The sequence below is a fragment of the Symphodus melops genome (genome assembly GCF_947650265.1).
Source record: "Symphodus melops genome assembly, chromosome: 14".
In the NCBI taxonomy this organism is placed as follows: Eukaryota; Metazoa; Chordata; class Actinopteri; order Labriformes; family Labridae; genus Symphodus; species Symphodus melops.
This window is the reverse complement of record NC_136704.1, coordinates 16,231,341-16,253,359: the sequence shown is the minus strand read 5'-3', so window position 1 is coordinate 16,253,359 and position 22,019 is coordinate 16,231,341. Positions and strand designations below refer to the sequence as shown.

The 22,019-nt window shown below is 39.6% G+C and overlaps 2 protein-coding genes across 7 annotated transcripts; one reads left to right on the top strand and one right to left on the bottom strand.

Moving 5' to 3' along the window:
- Positions 1 to 429: 429 nt before the first annotated feature.
- On the bottom strand, positions 430 to 9,061 carry mybl1 (v-myb avian myeloblastosis viral oncogene homolog-like 1). 3 transcript variants are annotated; one of them, XM_079361234.1, is made up of 16 exons: positions 8,627 to 9,061; positions 6,202 to 6,301; positions 6,033 to 6,104; positions 5,702 to 5,794; positions 4,843 to 5,063; positions 4,546 to 4,747; positions 4,393 to 4,461; positions 4,014 to 4,124; positions 3,055 to 3,276; positions 2,581 to 2,946; positions 2,343 to 2,482; positions 2,107 to 2,221; positions 1,886 to 2,002; positions 1,657 to 1,761; positions 1,043 to 1,201; positions 430 to 718 (listed from the first exon to the last, which is right to left on the bottom strand). In XM_079361234.1, the coding sequence occupies exons 1-16, from the start codon at positions 8,647 to 8,649 to the stop codon at positions 593 to 595; spliced, it is 2,241 nt and encodes a 746-aa protein (XP_079217360.1). In that variant the 5' UTR covers positions 8,650 to 9,061; the 3' UTR covers positions 430 to 592. The 3 variants fall into 3 exon arrangements, with proteins under 3 accessions (XP_079217360.1, XP_079217359.1, XP_079217361.1); XM_079361233.1 differs by having other exon boundaries at positions 431 to 718; positions 2,581 to 2,964; XM_079361235.1 differs by lacking the exon at positions 4,014 to 4,124 and having other exon boundaries at positions 431 to 718; positions 2,581 to 2,964.
- Positions 9,062 to 11,080: 2,019 nt separating this feature from the next.
- Positions 11,081 to 21,962, top strand: sgk3 (serum/glucocorticoid regulated kinase family member 3). Of its 4 annotated transcripts, none has more exons than XM_079361251.1 (17): positions 11,081 to 11,341; positions 15,625 to 15,807; positions 15,969 to 16,052; positions 16,168 to 16,240; positions 16,342 to 16,417; positions 16,604 to 16,679; positions 17,011 to 17,060; positions 17,159 to 17,216; positions 17,581 to 17,664; positions 17,761 to 17,892; positions 18,512 to 18,624; positions 19,151 to 19,187; positions 19,515 to 19,601; positions 19,850 to 19,945; positions 20,143 to 20,298; positions 20,510 to 20,599; positions 21,092 to 21,962. In XM_079361251.1, exons 2-17 carry the CDS (start codon positions 15,712 to 15,714, stop codon positions 21,260 to 21,262), a joined length of 1,479 nt encoding a protein of 492 aa, XP_079217377.1. In that variant the 5' UTR covers positions 11,081 to 11,341; positions 15,625 to 15,711; the 3' UTR covers positions 21,263 to 21,962. The 4 variants fall into 4 exon arrangements, with proteins under 4 accessions (XP_079217377.1, XP_079217380.1, XP_079217379.1 ...); XM_079361254.1 differs by having other exon boundaries at positions 11,081 to 11,350; positions 15,628 to 15,807; XM_079361253.1 differs by having other exon boundaries at positions 11,081 to 11,356; positions 15,628 to 15,807.
- Positions 21,963 to 22,019: the final 57 nt, after the last annotated feature.

Here is a 22,019-nt window from a genome sequence, read left to right as displayed (position 1 = left end):
TAGTGCAATACTGACAGCTTCTTATCCTCATCCTCAGAAACTTTACATCACTGCAGACAGGCATCCAGCGACATGACCCTGCTGTCATAAAGAAATACGTAACCACTTTTATTTTCTGTCATTTGTAAAGCAGTTATTGATACTAAATGCTGTGTCATGTTAAAAGCCCATAAAAAGCCGATTTAAAAAACAAAACAAAATATGGATGTGGATATAAACAGATCATTTTGCATGAAGTGATGCAGCTGATGCAGCTATGTGGCAGTTTAGCGGAACAATAAGATAAAAGACAGAACACTATCATCACAGGCTACTGTATGTGCGTTTGTTTCAATATTACTGTCTAGTGCAGAAAACAAATCTAGCCCTTTTCATATCTGTACAAAATGTTGACAAGTTGTGTTTTTTCTAAAGAACAAGCTGAACCTACACAGAAAAGAATGACCTAGAGATGTGACGAGCTGTTCATTTTGTGGACACCCTTGGCAGTGTATTTCTACTTTTCAAAGTTTGAAAATAATGTTTTCACTGGATTGTCTCTTACAGGGTCAGGACAGAGTGTGGTAGTGTTTCCTGTGCAGCGGGGACGATTTTAAAGCACGAGGGCCCTTGAGGTAGAGCCGGACGACGGGTAAGGGTTCAGGTATTGGCGGGCCTGCTCTGTCATGATCAGCTGGTCTTCCGTCTTCCCATAAACCACTGCTTCCCACTCACTCACCTGCAGACAGGAAGAAAAAAAAAAAACAATCATTGGGGAGTTAATTTACCAAACTATTTTTCATAAAGTTGTAAATTAAACCATGGTTCTCAATAAGTTCACAGGCTCTAATGGTTCACTTATTCTGCTGATCAATTATTGGCAGTAACCTTCAAAGACATGCAGCAGATGTATCCAATTTGCCAGCAAACAATGCATGTTTTGAAATACTTAGAATTCAATCATTGGAAATGTTCAATAAGAAAGAAAATGCATTCAGCATGTATGTTCATCCTCGAGGACGCACACAGCTCATCAATATAAATTGAATACTCTCTTACGTACCTGTGCGTTGGCATGTTTTGGTGCTTTGTTCGAGGCGAGAAGCTTCTTCATTCGAGGGCTGGTGAAGCGATGAGGATCGACTGGGACCAAGGAGGACTCTTCTTGTTCGGGAATCAGGCTGATCAGCGAGGAGCTCATAAGTAGGTTTTCATCTGACCCCTGCAAACGAAATGAACAGAGGAACTAGAGCAAACTAAACAAGGAATAGTCCTGCTTTGTAGAGAACATGCCAAAGGGGAAGGTCTTTTACCTGCTCTGTTTGTAAAGTGTCTCTTGAGATACCATTTGTTATGAATTGACGCTCTACAAATAAAGTTAAGTGACTGAGTGAGTCATGATGAGCTAAATTCACATTAGTCTCATTTTAAAGTCGGGTCTACCATTACTGACCGTTTCATAGGTTGAACATTAAGTTGTTTATTGATGTTTATGAAGTCTGCATTTAATATCAAGACTTCATAAACTTACAGCACAGCCACAGCCTAACATGATAACCTACCCAGATACCTTTTTTGTGTTTCTACGGCCTACTCATGTCTACACCAGTGCTAGTTTGCTTCCTCATCTGAATACAGGATCTGCACCTGTAATTAAAAACCAGTATGGTGACTTACTTGTGCTTTGTTGAGCTGCTCTTGAAAGAGTTGGACGTTTAGGCAGTCTTTCCCCCATGGGTCCAACACAAGAGACTTGCGCACCTTTCTAGCTGGGCCATCAATCTGAAATTAAAAGTACCGTAATACAAAATAAAGAAAAGACTTAGAGGGTAAGCAAGCATTGGTCAAAAGAAATGTGCATCTTTCTTTATGTCATAGAGAGCAGGATAGTGTCTGCTACACGTACATTATGCTTCCATGCTCTAAAGTCTGGCTGGACGTCAGCTCTGTTAAAGATGTCCGCTCCCGTCTCCTGCTTAAGAACTTCTCGAATGTCTTCTTCAAGAAACGCCAACGGCTGCGGCTGAAAACACCGTAACACGTGTAAATATGACACCGAACCACAAACTGTACGACAGAAGAAATGAATCAAAGAATGAAAACACACAATGACATTAGATCTACTACCTCCATCTTTAAAGGCCCATGCATTTTCTCTTGGGCAGCCAGAGCATTTTTAAAGGGAGTCGGAGTCCTCGGGGTTGGAATCATGACAGTTTTACGGAATTTGGGGGTGCGTGGACTAAAAGTAAAGAAAGAACAAAAAAAATAATCAGATCAATGTAAGGTTTTTCTTTTGGGAAAGGTAATCAAAGCATAGCAACCTTCAGTGGCATTTATCCTGCTTAGATATATATGCTTACCTATCATTCTCTTTCTGGTGCTTGGGTGTAGTTTCTTTTTGGAGCGGCGTGTTCAGGAGACACCGTTGTCCACACACAGGAGTTGAGGTGAGAGCAGGGTTATCCAGATTTAGATGCTCCACCCCTGATATGTTGCAGAGCTGGGGAAATAACACGATATTTTAGCCACATGCTAAGTGCACCCTCGGTAAGTCTACAATATAAAAACACACGTCAGTGAAAAATATATTTCATTTACTCGTGATGGGGTGAACGGCAGTAACTTTGTGGGAGTTTTCTTGGGAGAAGTCGAGATATTTTCGGAGAAGGAGGAACAGGCTCTGTTGCACAAAGGAGATGACTCCCCCTTCTCTCTTCTCCTCCTCCTTCCAACTGATGCTTGGGTGAGTTTTGATGAGTTGATAGGAGTCAGGGAAGGGACATTGTCCAAGCTGAACGGAGAACAATTCTTGTCCTGATCAGAGACGGCAGTCTGAGAGTAGCTCAATGAATTGTTGAGCGTCCTCTCTTGCAGGAGAGTGTTGTATCCTGCCTGGTTGTGCTTGGGAGGCGTCGTAGTCTCAGACAAATCTAAGCCGGTCACATCACTCCATGCGACTGGATCCTGCAGAGCCAAACACATCTACAGTAGATTTTTAATACATTCATAGCTTTTACGAAACATCATGCATTCAGAGATACAAGTGTGGCTAGTCCAGCTTTTTTCACTCACTGAGTCGATGAGCTCCATGGTCTCTGCAAACTCCGGTATGGTCTGCAGGGTGGAGAGCACAGTGCTGGCCTCCACAGCGAGGAACTTGCTGGGGGAGACGGGGAGCGGCGGTTGAGGGCCCCTCCAGGACCGTACCTCTGCTTGCTCCTCTATGCTGCTGCTACTTGTGGTCAGTGTGTCGTCTGAGACGCTGTCGGACCAGGCCGAGTACTGCTCCAAGCTCTGAGGAGGCAGGAGGAGACCACGGCGGTTAGATCTCTCTCTGTAACATGGACGGTGAAGTATGCGAAACGCTGGCGATGCCACTACAAGTCAATCCAATCTTCACCATTCAATCATTGGATATGAAGTCACTGAATGACTTACAGCATGATTATGAATGGATAAAGATGAATGGGAGAACAAAAGAGGAACAGGAGAGTCAGAGGGGAGTGCAAGACTCAAACTGCTGGCTGAGCGTGAGCACAGGGGAGGAGGAAGGCAGCAGGTTCATGTTCTGAGCTGTGGTGATGAGGGTGGGTGAAACTAGGGGGGGGGACCAAGCACAGCTTCAGGCCAGTCTGTATGAGTATTGCAAGATGGGAAGGCGGTTACTATGGTTACACTACAGCAAATCAGGCTACAGACACAGACATGTGCGCCATTCTCTTTTTCAAACATATACACTGCAAAAAGTCCAGCACACTGAGACATTCAATTTTGAGTCTAAAACTCTTTTCCCTTAAGAGAAGTTAAGGAAGCCATTTTTTATTAACATGTAAGTAAGAGGTACACGTAATAAATAAGACTTGTTTCTTTAACTTTCTTTGATTCGCTTCAAAGACTCATTGTTTAGTAAAACGAAACATTTAAGGCTTTAAAATGACCGTTGCCAAACTTTTTACAGTGTACGTAAGCTACAAACACACTCAGGCTATGCTGACTAGATACGCAAACACACATTCGGAGTGTGTTCTTACACATGGAGCTCTGCACTGCACTTGTCGTTGGACTTCGCTCTCTGCTGACATAAGCAGCAGCTCAAGCTCCTTTATTCTTTGCTCTCTGTCGGGATCATCCAGGCAGGATGGCTGAAATAAACAAACATCGGGGAGGAGAGGTCCAGAGGATAGGAGGAAAAAAGGCAGTTAGGAAAAAAAACAAAACACAGATGAAAAACAGACACACACACAAAAAAAGGAGTATTTAAGACTTCCCCCAAAAGCAGAACATACGTGAAATAACAGGACATTCAAGGGTTTGGATTTGAAGTCCAGTGTTAGCAATCACAAGGATAACTAAAGAAAGCTCAGAAAATAAGGAATGTGATACATGCATGCAAAATAAGTGCAGACTCACCTGTATGAATCCTGAATTATCAGCGAGACTGTCCATCAAGCTGCGAGGGTCATAAGGATACCCCCCTATCTAAAAACACAAATAGTCATTTTCAAATACACAGGAATAAAGAGAAGAAGAGCACATGCGATGGGATCTGGAGAGTCAGTGAACCTGATTTGATCCGGGTACGGGCAGGGGACTGCGCTCACACTGCTGGGCCTCTGTTGGAGTTGAAGGACATGGCCTGTGGTGGCGTCTCTTCGCTCCAGCGTGAGAAGAAGTGAAACTCTTGCAGCCGTCTTGAAGGTACCCCTCGTGCTCCACTTTCCTCCTCATCGTGGAGTTCCAGTGGTTCTTGATGGAGTTGTCCGTCCTGTTAGAAAAATAAAACCAAAAGCATTTTCGGTTATTTTGCATTATTCCACAAGAGAATTCGCTCCCTGCGACACACACACAAGATCCTCCTACCGTCCGGGGAGAAGCTTGGAGATCTCTGCCCAGCGGTTGCCCAGTCGTTTGTGGGCTTCATAGATGATTCTGTCCTCTTCCTGAGTCCATGAAGACTTCTTCACCTCTGGGTTAAGGTGGTTGTGCCACCGTTCACGGCACTGCTTCCCAATTCTGCCCTGGAGGTGCTTGGCGATCACCGACCAACGTTTAGGACCATACTTATGCACCAGATCTATAACCTGAGAAACATCGACAAAAGACAGAAAGTTGCTGAACAGTTTTTTTTTTCCAAGTCTGTTTAAGAAAATGATATTCCACACACTGCAGAATATACTTCTCGTGTCCTCAACATAACATATCTCCATGCTGTTAGGAAAGCTTTAGCTGTTCATTCTAGGCTTAAACATGCAGTGATGTCATTACTGGCAGTCCTCACTGTTATTGATAGGTCTGTTAGGGTGCCATGACGGTGAAGGAATGGCAATCCGTTCCTGACATCCTGAAATCTATTGAAGGAATGTGTTGTTTATTTTAGAGCTGAGGAAGATGTTAGAGCTTCAGTCTAAGTATAAATAAGGGCTGGGCTCTGAGGTAGAGACTAGGAGGGTCTGTGTTTTATAAGGAATGACGTAGTGGAGAAATAACTGCAAATTAGAAGAACAAAAAAAAAAAAAAAAAAAAAAAAAGCTTTGGCAGGCTAAGAAAGTTTGGGCGGGATGTGGGCGGGATGTGGGCTTGAGCTGCGAGGCGTTGCATCGTGTTCTTCTTCTTGTAGCGAGCTGATTTCTCCCTGCAGCATCCTTCTGTCTCCACTATCGTTTACCCATTAGGCCACGCCTTTTTCCATTTAGAACAGGAAACTCCCAGCTCCCCTTACCTTCTGATCCTCCTCTTTTGTCCACGGTCCTTTCACCAGCTCCGGGTTGAGCACCTTCTGCCAGCGGTGCTGACACTGCCCATCTGTCCTCCCCTGTGACAGACACACATGAAGCACAACACCTCATTACACCACACCAACAACACCTTCTCCCGACAGCTTTAAATAAGGCCTCTCCAGTCTACGACCATCCTGGTTAAAAGATCAGATTAGTCATGAGATTACTAAATGGTTTAAATGATCCATAACAATGTTAATGGGAAGAAATTGACCAAGACAGCATGATGCATTACCATATGACTTTCACATCACATCATTTAGACACACTTACAGGAAAGAAGTTCGCAATTAATTTCCAGGAGTCTGTTCCGTGTTGCTCTACAAGTTTTTTCAGCTTTTCATCCTGAGAAAAAAAAAAAAAAAAAGGAGAGTGAAAACAATATTCCTCAAATACATCAAGAGTTTCCATTAAACTCACTTAAATAACCTGCAGAACTTACCTCGTCCCGGGACCACTTCACTTTGCACAGGGTCTTTTTATCTCTGCTGTTTTCTTTGCTCTCTGGATCTGTGGAGTGCAGCTCTTCATCCTCATCATTGCTAGAAATAAAAAGAGAGCACCGATTGAGCAAGATGACGTAATAACAAGAAAAAGTGATGGAAATTAATGAAAGCTTTTTGTCCTATTAACAAGTCTGAATAAAATTCAAGAAAGGACACACTGGTTACCACTAATTCTAAAAAAAAACAAAAACTCATCAGATTTCAAGTCAGATTTAAGCCCACGAGGCAGCATTTCAATGAAAATACACAGATATACAGTTGAAGTAGAAAATATAAAGGAGTAGATTAAACAATCTGACAAAGACCTCGCTGATGTAAAATGAGGGATTCACAATAAAACAGCAGGAGTCTAAATGTGAAACAAAATAATATTAATAAACAGACGAGGTATTAGAGGAAACGCCTGCTTTTAATATAACTTGTCAGAGTAAAAGGAAAAAACAGAGAGAAAGAAACTTGTATGACCGCATACTAAGAACACAAAATTCCTCTGTACTGACACAAGAAGTTGGCAGCTGGCATTGTACTCCTGTGTTCCCATAAAACTTGCTGCTGGGCAACACTTTCTTTGTGGTATAAGAGAGGAGTTTAATAAACGGAGGAGAAATGAAGTTAGCCGGTCCAGAGAGTTGTTAGGTCTTTGCCATCAGAAACACACACATGCACACAAAAGGGGAAAAGTGCTCTCCTCAGGTAAAGTGTCAGACTGTGTATCAACAGTTTTCTAAAGTGAGCAAGCTCGAACGTGGCGACTGACTTCTAGTGAAGCTCGATTTCCTATCAAGGGGGGAAAAAGGGAGTCTGAAAGTGAGTCTGAACTGGAGGCTGTTCAAGAAGGAGGTGAGTGAGTGAGCGGGCCGGAGGAGAGGGAGAGGGGGAGATCCTACATCAACAGGCTCTTTCACCTCCAGGTGTGTGTGTGTGTGTGTGTGTGTGTGTGTGTGTCATGAAGGAGGAGGCAGTAGGATGAGGTGTGGTCAGGGGACTGGCAAAGTACTAACGGTCCAGTTATTCAAAAAGTTTCAAAAACAGGGTTATATAACCTATTCAGATTTGGTTAAGCCCATTATTTACCTAGTTTAGTTTGAGAGAAAAACTATATATGTACCTCAAAGGGTGCAAAGGGAAAACATGTTGTATCAGCTGAACACACCACAGTAAAAGTAAAACCAATAAACATCAATTTACAAAGCAATCATTGTCAGATTATGTTGAACTTGTAAACTTCATCTGTTACATGATTTATTTTCCCCGGGTCAAAAGCTGAGCTCATCGTTCGTGCAAAGGAAAAAAAATAATTTAATAATAATAATAAAATAAAAAAACATGCACTCCAATGTTAACCTATCTCGATCATCAATGACCTTGTATTAGATACTGTCTCCTCCCCCCAAATTATATTTTAAAAGAGATATAAACAAGAATACTCAAAATCCATTAAAGTGATGAGCTGGAGCGAAAAAGTTCCACAGATTACTAAAATGTTCAACCATTAAAGTCGATATAGAAATCAATAAAGTGAGTTATCTTTTAAGATGAACGCTGTGTTTTGAAACATATAATCTTAAAACCTTGACTGCAAATTAGCAGTATTAATTTGCAACTGGCTGCTTTTGATGAAGACTGAAGAGGCAAACAATATAAAGGAAAAAACAATGAAACTGAGCCATCTTACCACAAAGCCTACAGTTATCTCAAGTACTGATTTACTTTACTTTTTTCCCCCTTTCTTTTTAAATTAAAACAATTACCTTAAAGACTAAGAATTGTTATAAGAACGTATTATCTTATCTTATATATTTTATTTTTGTGCTATTTCTGAGGGGAAAACATAAATCTGAAGTTGAAGCTATACTTATTGTGTCTCTAATCTGATTGGCAGGGCACTTTCAAATAATTGTTTTCCAATGATGCTGCTTCGCCTCCCATCGATAGCAAAATAGTCAATAATGTGACAGTTCTTTGTTATTTGAGAAACAATGGTGCAAAGTCAAATCATTTAAGAAATAAAGAACTTTAATGACAAGCTGTATTTTTCCAACTTAAACCATATTAAAAGCGCTGTTATTTATTTTCAGGTCACGGTAGGTTAATAAACATCAGCATGCATGTATTATTGTATTATCATTGCAGTATTATTATTACACCCCCCCCCCTCCCCCAGGTGCAGGTGCACGTGCAGGGTAGGGAAGTTGTCAATAATAAAAACCTGATGTAGTGTGAAAGCTAACGCTGTCTTACCAAAACATGGATAACAACACTTGCTTTACTTACTTAGAGGTGCATTGAAGCGCAGGTGACCGTGACATATACAGAATAATGAATCAGCACTGTATTATTATCATCATTGCTGGTACTCACCTGTGCGTCTTCACCTTGTCCATGACGGTCGGTAGGATGGTTTAACCTTTTTCAAAGACAAGCCTGTGTTTCGCAGCTTAAAAAAATCCCATATTACTAGACGTGCATCCATAGAAATCGTTGTTAGTCATTTCTTGTTTCCTCCAGCATCTAGCTAGCACTGTTCGGCTAGCTAGTGAGCTAACTTAGTGTACAGTCCATAACATTACGGTGTCAATGTAAACGCCCTTTTTACTGCAGATAACATTTCAAATGTCCTCATGTGTCACTGACTTCTAAAGATGCAGTATCGTGTATAAAAAGTCGATGTAGAGTATAGGAGCACAACACATTACTTTCATAGCTCGCTCTTCCTCTCTATTAATTGTCTCTACTTCTTTCTGGCATTATCATTTTTGTCCATCCCGCCGATTCTCGCGCCCAGCCCTCTACACAGGCGGCCTCGACTCTGATTGGTTAGATCCAGGGCTGCGATAAAAAGGGAGTAGGTACTCAAAAATGATAGGTCAGAAATGAGGAGATGGGTCGTGTGTGATTGGCTAGAAATGGGGAGTGGTTCAGTTTTATTGGTTATAATGTAAAAGGAGGCGGGCCCTGTATTGAAACGCTGCTCTGTCACGTTTTTCAGTAGAATGGTTCTTTTCATTATGGAGGTGGGGCTGCAAGTGTGGTGTGGGGGCTTTCAGGGGCCCTTGAGGGGATCTAAGCGCCACAATTTTACTTTAAGCAAGCGCCAATCAACGTTATGACACTGCTCTATGATGTTAGACGTATTTCGTTTAGTACTAATTGTTTGTTTCGTATTTTACATACCAGGTGATGCACATAAATTGGCCTATCTGAGGTTATTCTAAGATATTTTTTTCTTCTTTTTGATTCTAATATGCATTGTAGTTTGCATAATTTAGTTATCTTGCAAGACATAAGACATATGATTTTAATTTAAAGCACCATGCAGATAGAGATGCATACGACGTTTTAGAGAATGTGGAAGACACAATGCATAATACAATATAACTTTGGCTTTAGCAGCGCCTTACTTTTTATCTCGGTACATAAAGCAGCTCCTTTAAAACGAGCTTTGCTGACACCTTGTGGACAAAGCTTTTGCATCTGTTCTTTTATTTGATGTAATTGTATCATGCCAAGGTCCTACAGATGAAATTAACTCTGGTGCAAAGCATCAAATGGCATCACGTGTATGTTTAACGAAGTCCCTTTATAATAATAAATAGGCCTACATGTGTACTGCATATTGGTTAAATGCATGTAAAGTCCAAACAAAGACTGCCTGTATTCCATTTCTGCAGACAGCCCTAAACATTAATACAAAATCTCTTTTGATTAATCCTTTCCATAAAATATACTGGATATTTAAAATACAGCCCTTTTATTATTGTTATCACGTTGTCGTTGTTATAATTAATATAGTCTGTCTGGATTTTGATAGCAGATAGTAGCGACTGCATTGTGAAATTAGTACTTTAAAAAAAAGTGTCAGTAATTCTGAGAAATCAAATTACAATTTTTCCTTACCGGTCGTTCATTTTTATTTGATTAAGTTCATTCATTATTACGTTTGTTATACTGACAAAGTCATAATTAATCACACGCTGCTCTCAAACCATTCATTGCTTTATTCTGGCGCTAAAATATAACTATTGTTGGATTTTTAAGGTATGCTTTTCTACCATTAGGTGACACTGTTTGACTCCTCAATGTTGTCATTCATGAGTTTAAAAGTAGATGTCAAGTAAACACAAAAAGACCGGAAATAAATGATATGCTTCACAAAATAAAACCAAAAATTATCTACTAACTAACTAAAAACAACCAAGTGTTGTCAGTAAAATTTCCTTATATGTACGTACAATGAGATGTATATAAAGCCTTTTCAATCGGGACTTTTTTATGTGCAACAACTACATGTTATGACATAGATTATTTAACAAGATTACGGTATGTAAAGATCAACTGTACAAAAAACCTGCACAACTAAATGTATTAGATCTTATGAGATAAAGATGATCCAACTGTTCTGTTGGGGCAATCAACAATATAAACTATAATGCCAGATTTCCTGTTTGGCAAATGCCCCAGGACTTCGACTTTCAGGAGTCATAAATGTTTCATTATGAATCCCATATTTGCTTTGTAAGCCAATGCTCTACTGAATTATAATGTCAAACGCTCTTCATGAAATCAGTCGAACAGGTGCAAATTAAGTACCCTACCTGTTGTTTAAAACCTCTTTGCTTTAAGTGTAGATGAATAACTTGCCAGTTTGTCTTATTCTTAAATGCCACAGGATATCGAGTGAACTACTTTTCCTGGAAACTGCATTTTGTAGCATAACGAACATTTCTTTACTATGCTTGGTTAATAATTTCTTTGGTGTTATTTTGAAAGGGCGAACCGGATGCGCACCATCGTATCACCTGCAGGCGGTGAGTGACGGCTGCTGTAGTGCGGTCCCGTGACAAATTTCATTGGAACTTTTTACGGCCGGGAAGACTGATGTTTCCTGTTTCTCTCACTTCACAGACGCTTATAGACAGACACACATTATTACACTTTAGATTTGTGGTTTGGGGACATTTTTTACAAAATACAAGTGTAAAACTGTTCGATGTTTTGACTGTTTTAAATGCTTTAAAGCGAAACATCCCCACACTGGACCATCGGAAATAGATGAACACATCAACATACTGTACGGTACGTGATGTTCATGTAAAGCTCACCGTGCTCTCCTCATCATAAAGTGACTTAAGCTGGCTGTTGCTTAACTTTAGACCAGCATTTTACGCATCTAGGGTAATGGATGTTACAGTAATGTGTTTTTAGTCCAAGTAGTACGTATTTTGACCATTACATTATTGACTTCTTGCCGTTCAGAAACAACAGTAAACGGAAGTTAATCAAAAGCAGAATAGTATCCTGTAGTGTAGAGTGGAGGAAACCTGAATATTTAGTTATTGTTGTAAAGGCTCTGGGATGTGTCTACAGTTTGACTAACACACGGAAGCTTGTTAGAGCATGTCCAAACTTTCAATGTGTGTGTGTGTGTGTGTGTGTGTGTGTGTGTGTGTGTGTGTGTGTGTGTGTGTGTGTGTGTGTGTGTGTGTGTGTATGTGTGTGTGTGTGTGTGTGTGTGTGTCTTGGCTAGAGAAGGTATTCTTTTTCCCTGTTATAGTACACGTGATCTTTGCTGAGATTTTAAAGTAGTCCTGGTGTAAGTACACAGGTTGCCTAAGGTAAAATAATGATGATCTTATCAAAGGGCTCAGCCTAACTTAAACACGCATGCAGCCTTATTGTTCATGTAGAAATTAGGTGTCAAACCTCAGACTGTCGACATTATTCTTGATTCAACAGGAAGTGATCAACCATTTCTCAGCTAAATTAATGTATTTCCTTCTTTGATGAACTTACATTAAGGCCAGCTAACACCATACTACTTAAGAAAAGAAAGATGTTTGTATCGAACGTCCTCTTAAAAACAATTGGTACTATTTTCTACTGATGACATTTTCACTCAGTTTCATGAACATGGACTTATATCTGTTTGTTGAGTCGAGGAGGTTCACAAGTTGAAGAACATGTTTTATTTTAGCATCATACATTATCTGTGATACAAATGGCAAGAAAGGTGAAATGTTTTTTTTAATTATTTTTTGAAAGCTCTGCCTTGCATGCTTGCACTTGTAGAAGTAGCTTAGGTCTACTAATCTAAAGCTCTGTAGTCTCATTTGCTCCTGATGATGAACCTGTAGTTTTTTCATCGCACACTGTTTCTGGAAGGAAGTGAACTCCACAGTTTAGACACAGGGGATGTCTGTGAGCCGTCTGGACGTTCAGGTTAGGTAAGGAATTTTGTCCAGATGCTGGGGTCAGTTGCACAAACTGCATGGGGTTGAATGAGTTCATGTCCCTCACACTTCTGCAGCTGCACTTCCTCAACCAGAGATCTGTCTGTGTTGCATTACAATGAGACAACTTCAAACATGACGATAAATGTGTTGTAAATGTTTTTAATCTTAAATGAAGCATCACATCAGGCACGAGTTGGAGTTTAACAGAAAAGATGAATCTATATGCATTTACAGGAAGTTGTTTTTAAAGAACCCTTTTCATAATAAAGGTTTGGACTGTCTGCTTCTTTGAAATAAGTTACCATACTTTTTCAGGTCTTTTGTGTGGTTTTGTCTAATAACCATGGCTTTCACATCTTGTTAGCCATTGTAAGCTGACTTCTGCTTTGTTTTCAAGCTAACATGACAGCCACACACACACACACACACACACACACACACACACACACACACGCACACTCACACACAAAGAGAAAAAAATGTTTACAACGTCCTCATAGGATATCCACAGGCAAGGATGTGTGTGTGTGTGTGTGTGTGTGTGTGTGTGTGTGTGTGTGTGTGTGTGTGTGTGTGTGTGTGTGTGTGTGTGTGTGTGTGTGTGTGTGTGTGTGTGTGTGTGTGTGTGTGTGTGTGTGTGTGAACTAAACAGGAAGAATGCTATTTTTGATCCTGTGTAGTAGTCCAGCCTGTGCCTGTCAGCACAAGTCAATTCATGTTGTGTTGTGCATGCAGATTTACACTAGAAGGCATAAACTTCATCAGTCTCAATATGCCCTGTTATGTCCACGTTTATTTTCAAATGGAAAAAAAAAAAAAAATCCTCATGTCAGTTTGGGTGTGGTGAGCAGCAGCATTCCATATAAAGGAGTTGCATTATCAGCTGAAAATGTAGATTGTAGTTCCCGGTGTAGGTTATATTTTTCAGACTTGAACAGAGGGATTTCTGGAATGTTAAAAAGCGAGTTCTACCCCACTGACGTTTAGAGTCCATTAACCATGAAAACATGTACAGATGTGAGCCAGCACAGGGAAATACCCAAATATTTGATTGTGTACCAGGGACAGTCGCACAAACTTGTACGAGTACTCCTTCTCTGACAGATGGCTGGTTGAGAAGAAACGTGGTTGGTACATATTTATTTTATGCTGGGTGTTGATTTCCCACAGTATCCAGACTTTTTTTTTGTTGTAGTCTTTTTATTCATGTTTTTCTGAACAGCTTTGATCGTTCATTTGTTTTGTATGGCTTTTTCAAATGTTGGATGTAAAAGTTGGCGTCTTTTATTTTCTCAATTGTTTTGGTATTTGTTATCTCTGTGTAAAATGTCAGGACTTTCCTGAACTAGCTAAGCCCTGTACAGATTTAAGTTGTCTGTCGAGACAATCTTCAGTGAACACCACTCCAATGAAAACAGAGCCCAGTTTGAATTAGTTTTATATTTTTGAGAATAAAGGTAACGACTGTAATGCCAGCGTCTTTGTGAATTGTCTTAATGATCGTGAGGGAAAGTGAAACTAACAGAAAGTTAAAGCCGAAACAAAAGAGAAAATAGAGGCTTGTAAAGACGAGGGCATGGAGGTCCTTCTGAATGCACACATGCATTTCAAAGAGGGCCGCTCTTTTGCCTTACCCTCACCCCCAGACGTGAACAGAATGACTTATCCCTTCAGGATGCATTCAAGATCAATACGCACACGGAATTGGTTGACCCGAAGCAGGTTTTTCCGTGTGTTGCGAGCAAACAACAGTGAGAGTAAGAACGGTTGTGCCTCGAAACACAAAAACGACTGAACAAGCATCACTGACCTCACCGACCAGAAACAATGGACAAGTCAGAGCAGCAGACAAAGAGCTTTGTTGTAAAAGAGAAAGACATTACATAACTCATAGAGAGGAAAAGAGATATTCCCTCTCAGTGTTTACCATTTACTTGTATATACTTTAATATAATGCCTTGGGGAGGTTGTATTCAGGAAACAATATGTCTGCTGTGTAGTATTTGACTTTTTGAATCAGCAATGACCTTTTTCCTTTTTAAGGGAGCAGAGGTTTCTTACTCCATCTGTCTGAAGAAGAAGTCTATTATACCTCAGCAATGAGCTATATTTCCCTCTTTAAACGTTGAGGAAGAGCGACTCCAGGGGTCTCTCTCTTGACCTATTGTGTAACTCCAGCTTCAAAGAAAGTCTATTTAAAAATGCCTTTCTACTGACTGGAACAAGAGAGAATGTCACAGACACAGCATGAGTGCGCTGGTGTGTGAGTGTAAGTGTGTGTGTGTGTGTGTGTGTGTGTGTGTGTGTGTGTGTGTGAGCATGTGATGCTCTATCTAGATGCAGAGAAAATGACTTGTAGTTCTCATGTCAGGGAGGTAGATAAGGAAGCAGTCATTAACCAGTTCTTTCTTTGGGGATTTTTATCTGTTGAAATGTTCGATGAGAGGGAGGGTGAGATGTTCATGCTCAGAGGAAGGAGTTAAGTGACTGCTGGGTGGAGGCTGTAATGTTGCAGCTCAGTGACCTTACTGTTGTTGCCTGTGCTCTCTTGCTACAATCTTCAGCCCTCCAGATAATAAAGAAACCACTTTCTGAGTTTTTTCAACTAATTTAAAAGCCAAAAAAAAACCCTTAGTGTCTATGTCTATAATAACTGCCCATTAATGTTGTGTGTAGATATGTACATTCTCATGTCATAGTTTTGATAACCTAACATGGAACAGAGATAGAAGGACTTCTTTGTAAAGCCATTTGTGATGCTGCGTGATAGTTCAGGTGACTGCTTGAATGAAGCTGTTTCCAGAAACCTCGACTTATCTAGGAGGAAAAAAGAGAAAGGATTTCATTGAAGATCCAATCCAACTGTTGAAGGCTTTTTAGAAGCTCTTGCTTTTGATCAACCAGACATGTAGTAGTTCAAACATCAGAAAAAAACCCAAAACAAAACTGACTGAAACATCTCAGACTGAAATGTAGACTGAGAGTGAGAAGATGACCACTTTCACTTCCTCAATAACAGACTGCTCTTCTTCTTCTTCTCCTTCTCCTACTTCTTCTTCTTCTTCTTCTTCTTCTCCTTCTCCTCCTCCTCCTCCTCCTCCTCCTCCTCCTCCTCCTCCTCTGCAGCAGTGACCCAGGAGAGGAATGGGTCAGTTACACACTTGAAGCCTTATCCTGAGGAGGACACATTACTTTATGACCTTGCACCTTTGAATGCTGAGCGCTCTCAAGATGGAGGAGCAACCCAGTCAGCCCAGTGTGAGCATCCCCTGCCACAACGAGCAGAGGGACAAGAAAAAGCGTTACACAGTACGTGCAATACTTTTTTGTTCTCATTCAATTTACAGTTTTGAGTAAAAGACAGAAAACATTTGAATGCTTCGTTGCCATGAATCAAGTGTTTTTATTCCTGTATAATGAATCAATTGACCATATTAGCGTTTGATACTACTTGTGTTTGCCTTTTGCAGGTTTACAAAGTACTCGTCAATGTTGGTCAGCAGGAATGGTTTGTCTTCAGGCGCTATGCAGAGTTTGATAAACTCTACAACATAGTGAGTGGTGGATCTGTGTCTGTTTGATTTTCCTTGAATTTAGAACAATTCTACCACACAGAACATGGACACTCCTCATCAGTCACCTAATTTCCTTTCTTATCTTTAAATGCAGTTGAGGAAACAGTTTCCATCTATGAACTTGAAAATTCCTGCCAAAAGGATATTCGGGGACAATTTTGATCCCGGTAAGTGTGCAAGCTGAGCTGGTGTAAGCCGTGCACATCAAGAAATATTCAAAGTACGTTCTTTACTTTTTTTTTTAACAATATTTGAACCTGCCCAATAGAATTCATCAAGCAAAGAAGAGCTGGGTTGCATGAGTTTATAAAGCGACTCGTCTCACATCCTCAGCTCTGCAACCAGTAAGTGTTGCTGTTCTTTACTGTCATTATTTCAAAGTACATCTTGAATTGATTCGGAAGAAGAATAGCTTCAGCTGAATGTTTCCAGAGGTCTTTCGAGGTCAGGGTTTTTGTTTCTGCTTTATCATGACTCCAACTGCTTTGTAACTGATCTGATAACTACTTGGTCCCGCTTCAAATGTACAGTCCAGATGTGAGGACCTTTCTACTAATGGACAAAATGCAGCAGTTTTCCGACGCCTCTGAGGATGAGGATGAGAAAGTAAGTCACTAATCCAGTCACTGTGATCGATCACTTTCTGCTTTCTTCATTTCAATATTTCATTCCCCACTGACTGCATCCTTCCAGTTATTGTGGAGTATTAAGGCCACCTCTGTTTGTGCAATGCTCAGGCTGTGTCACAGAGGTGTTGATTCAGCCTTGTACACCAAGGTGTGGTTCATACTTTATAGACTCAAAATAAATATCCTCAGTAAACAAGTTTCTTTTTCGTCATTACTGTCACACACCAATAAGGATTGTATTCGATGATTGGCAGGGATACAGTGTTGCGGCGGGGTTTCAGTTTTTTTTGTTCTCTGCTGTTTGACAGACTAACTCTACCTCCAGAAACATCAACCTGGGTCCCTCTGGAAATCCACAGTATGTTAAACTCTCAAAAGCACTTTTAGAAAATATGTCTTAGCACAAAGCCTTGCTGTTTTTATACAGAAAATAACATGGTGTCATTTCAATTCCAGTGCCAAACCCACAGACTTTGACTTTTTGAAAGTCATAGGAAAGGGGAGTTTTGGGAAGGTATGTAAACAACTCCACTCAGGAATGTAATGTCACTTTCTCTTCCTCCCCAGTGTGAGAATTATCATAGATCTGTGAGAGATATGGTATTTTCTTGGTGTTTTTTTTGTTTTGTTCTTGATCAGTCGTCTTCACAGTTTTATAATTTAACAACATTATGTTGACTGGTATATTTATTTTCTACTTCAGTTACTACAGTTTTGTTTTGCGGTGTCTGGCAATGATTTTGTGTTGTTTTTATCTCTCAAATTTCAGTTCAGCATGTGTTCGCTTTTCCCCACAGGAAGTGATAATCACTTCAGAATGGACTTTGGTTTTCTCAACGAAGAAACGTTCAGTTGTCTCTTTGCTCTTTCTAATCCAGGTTTTCCTTGCAAAACGAAGACATGACGCAAAGTATTATGCAGTCAAGGTCTTACAGAAAAAGGTCATTCTCAACAGAAAAGAGGTAATTTTACCATCAAATGTGACACTGACAATATGAATATTACAAACATGCACTTGTGAATAATAAGCGTTTCATCATATCACTTCTTCCAATCAGCAAAAACACATCATGGCGGAGCGAAATGTGCTCCTGAAGAACGTGAAACACCCTTTCCTGGTGGGGCTCCATTATTCCTTCCAGACAACAGACAAGTTATACTTTGTCTTGGATTTCGTCAATGGAGGAGAAGTGAGTTGTTTCAGTCTTGTGAATAATGCGCTCACACAGATATGAGTCACAAGGTCAAGAAAAGCCGAGCGCGGCAGCAGAAAAGGAAACATATCAGAAATGGAATCAAATTACTGAAAGCAGCACTGTAGCGTGTTTACACACCTCCATGTGTGACGGTCTTACTGGAGATCATGATAGTAACTTGTACGGGTCTTGACTGTGACCTCCCTTGTTGAACTCCTTCTGTGCTCGGCATGTTTAAAGCTGCCCTGTGTGACTGACTACGTGAGAGTGACTAACTAAAATCTGTGTACAAGCAAATCTGCATCATACCCTTCTAAATAAAACCCATAACATGTCAATTAAATCAGATCAATATTTAATCTGCAAAGTCAGAGTTATTTGTATAATAACTGAATAAAGGACTGGTATACACTGGAGTGGCTTTAGGAACATTTCATGACATGGATAATCGTTTAATTTTCTTGGTATGCTCCAACCATACAGTTACCATGTTCAGAATCAGAATCGTTTTTTTATTGCCAATTACATTTACATATACAAGGAATTTGTCTTGCTGTATGTTAATACAATGATTAAATGAAAACCTAATTAAATGAAACATGTTCTTTTCTAGCTTTTCTTCCATCTTCAGAAAGAGCGGACCTTTCCAGAGCCCAGAGCAAAATTTTACATTGCTGAAATGGCAAGTGCACTAGGATACCTGCACTCTCTCAACATTGTTTACAGGTATGTTTTGGGGGTTTATTTCAGCTAGTCAGTCTATGAGAGCTGCTAACATCTCAAACAAAAGAGAAATTGGACAATAATTTAACACAAAGCTTTTTGTATGAAAATGAGCTCTATGAGACATTGATGCCATCTAGTCTGCTGTACAAGGACACTAAGTTGCACTAAGATGGACTATCTGACACATGTTGACCTTGTGTGTGTCTTCGGGGCAATGATTGATGATTGATTTGTAAGGGGGGAATATAGGGGGTTAACTACTTTAAAACCTAAACACATTTTACATTTATTTAACAGCAGTGTTATGGCTTTTTCACTGTTATCACATGATTTATCTTTATCGCTTTGCAGAGATGTTTTTGCATCTGCATTTAAATCAAAGGCAAACAAAAGTTTACTGTAGTATATTTTTTAACTATGTAATTGAAACAATTAAGACAAAAAAAGAGTTTCACTTTCTTTGGTGGATATTGAAATGTTTATCAGGGGTTCTAACTTTAGATGTGTTTGTGTTCATTTTGTCCAGAGATTTGAAGCCAGAAAACATCCTCCTTGACCATGAAGTAAGTTTAAAGGGTTTTTTTTTTTTTCAAAAATAAAATTGCAGTAACCATGATTACACCAAAAAACGTAACAGATACAGCTCAAATGTCATCTATCTCCAGTCATATTCGTGCCATATCCTGTCCATGCTGGAGACACTGTGTGTAATTTGATTAGGTCCTACTAATGATTTTCCTGCATAACCTGATTGGGAGAATGAGGGTCTGACTGAGCTGCGCCACAGCCAACATTCCTGTGTTACAATAGAATCCACAGTCCCAAAGGATAATGAGCTGCTTGTGTAGCACAGGTGGTCTAAAAGTGTCTCTCTGTTCCTCTCTTTAAAGGGCCATATCATTTTGACCGACTTTGGATTGTGCAAGGAAGGCATTTCCCAGACAGATACAACCATGACTTTTTGTGGCACGCCTGAGGTATGACTTATTTGTTCATATTTCTGAGTACTAAAAAATGCTTCACAAGGGTGTTCCAATGAGGCCTGCGTTACAAAAAGTGGAGTGAAGTGTGGTTAATAATTTTACAGGTATGAGTGTATTCTGTATATGAGAATAGTGCTGTGTGTGTATGCTTTAATAAGCAAACATACTTGTGGATATACATATGTTTGGTACATTTTAAGGCCAATGTTATATTGTTCCATTTGTTTGCTTTTTCCATCCAGTACTTAGCTCCAGAAGTCCTGAGAAAGCAGCCATATGATAATACGGTAGATTGGTGGTGTCTGGGTTCAGTGCTGTATGAAATGCTCTTTGGTCTGGTGAGTTTAAACTTTGAACTCACAGTTTCAGTGATTGTTATTCTTTAGTTTAAAACCTTGAGTGCTTGTGCTGACACATATTTTCAGTTTGACTGTGATTCGTTAAAGCCAATTTAACTATTTGTGTTAGTGCTGCACCTTAGTGTTGGGTTACACTCAACTGCATGCCGTTTCTTCTCTTTACTTCTTTGTCCCAGCCGCCATTCTACAGCAGAGACACACATGAAATGTATGACAACATCCTCCACAAGCCGCTGGCGATGCGTCCTGGTGCGTCCAGCACAGCCTGGTCTCTCCTCCAGGGCCTGCTGGAGAAAGACGGCACACACAGACTGGGATCCACAGATGACTTTGTGGGTGGTTTAGTCCAGCTACAGACACTATATGTACAACAGAATTTAGCATTATGTGGCTCCCTCTGGTGGCCAGCCTGTGAACATCATGTCACTCTTGTTAACACAGATTATTGACAGTTATTGATGTCTTTTATCAACTCACATTTTCAAGCCAACTTCTTTAAATGCTAATTGATGGTAAGTGTGTTTATATATTCCTCATTTTCAGAATGAGATCAAAGCACACAGCTTTTTCTCCTCCATCAACTGGGATGACCTTGAACAGAAGAAGGTCCCTCCTCCGTTTACACCCAATGTGGTAAATACATTTCTTTCTTACATACGTTTCTTACATACGACTGCTACCAGAACATAAACAAGTACCCCTTGCCGTCCTTAGACACAAAAAAAGTAAAATAAGTTACACATGTACAGTGAATGCAATTCAATAAAATACAACATAAAAAAGTATTCAATGAACATTGCTTTTGTTTGTCAAGTTATTGTACACATAACACTTTAGCGTAAAGGTGCTGTATCAGTGGATGTTGCAAAATCAGTTCCTTCTTATTTCATGGGTAATGAAACACATTTTAAAGGACATTAATTAATGTAAGAGCAATATAGTGTTTAATATTTACTTTAAAGCAAAGTGATCTCATTTTTATTGATGCCTTAACTCTTTTATCCCACTGTGAAGCACTTTGTATATTCAAAATTGAATGTAACTTATTTTTTGTCAAACATTTAACATATACAATGAATGTTGACTAACATTACAAATGCCCCCCTCCCATTTTTGTTTTTGCAGAGCTCTTACTGTGATATCTCAAACTTCGATCCTGAGTTCACAGACGAGATGGTCCCCAACTCCGTCTGCTGGTCTCAAGATCACTCCATAGTCAACGCCAGTGTGATGGAGGCTGACGATGCTTTCGTGGGCTTCTCCTATGCCCCTCCTTCTGATGACTCTTTTCTATGAAACATTCCCAGTGAGGACTTCATTTGCCTTAACCATCATAACTTCTTTTGACTAAAGGGAAGAATTTATTCCGTGGATGAACTTGTTCTATGATGCCAAAGCAAACACCTGAGAAGAGACAGCACTTATATAGATTTTTGATGGAACAACGTGCCAGAAAAGTAATTATATTTTACCAATTTGTATTTATATAAATATATAAATATTACTAAACAGACGATATATTTTAAGAAATAAGGACAGATATCCTCTATTAATGTTGTTTTTGATGGTTTCTATTATGAGACTTTAAACATAAAACCTTAAAGATATCCCTGAAATTAAACCAACACACAATTAACTGAAACTTGAAAAGTTCACTATATTTATAATCACACCATAAGAGGGTTAGATTGAATTGTGCTTGTCCTTGTAATTACTGTAAAAAAAAAAAAACCTTAATAAATCCTGTATCGTATTCATTTAATTAAGCTGGAAATGGGGATTACTTGAGAGACCACTAAATAGAGAATTATGCTTTATAGGTCACATTTGTACAAAAGATTTCTTCTTCAGTTACCTTTCAGATTTCTATGGTTTGTTTTATTGGATTGGATAATTGCATTATGTACAGAATTAGGAAACCCACTATTCTTTGCTTTACCTTACATTTTAACAAGCCTGTACTCCTGCAAAGAAATAAAAAATATACAGAAAAGTGCTCTCAGAGTGTCTGTGTATTTTGTACGTTTTTAAACAATTACGACTAATATATTGA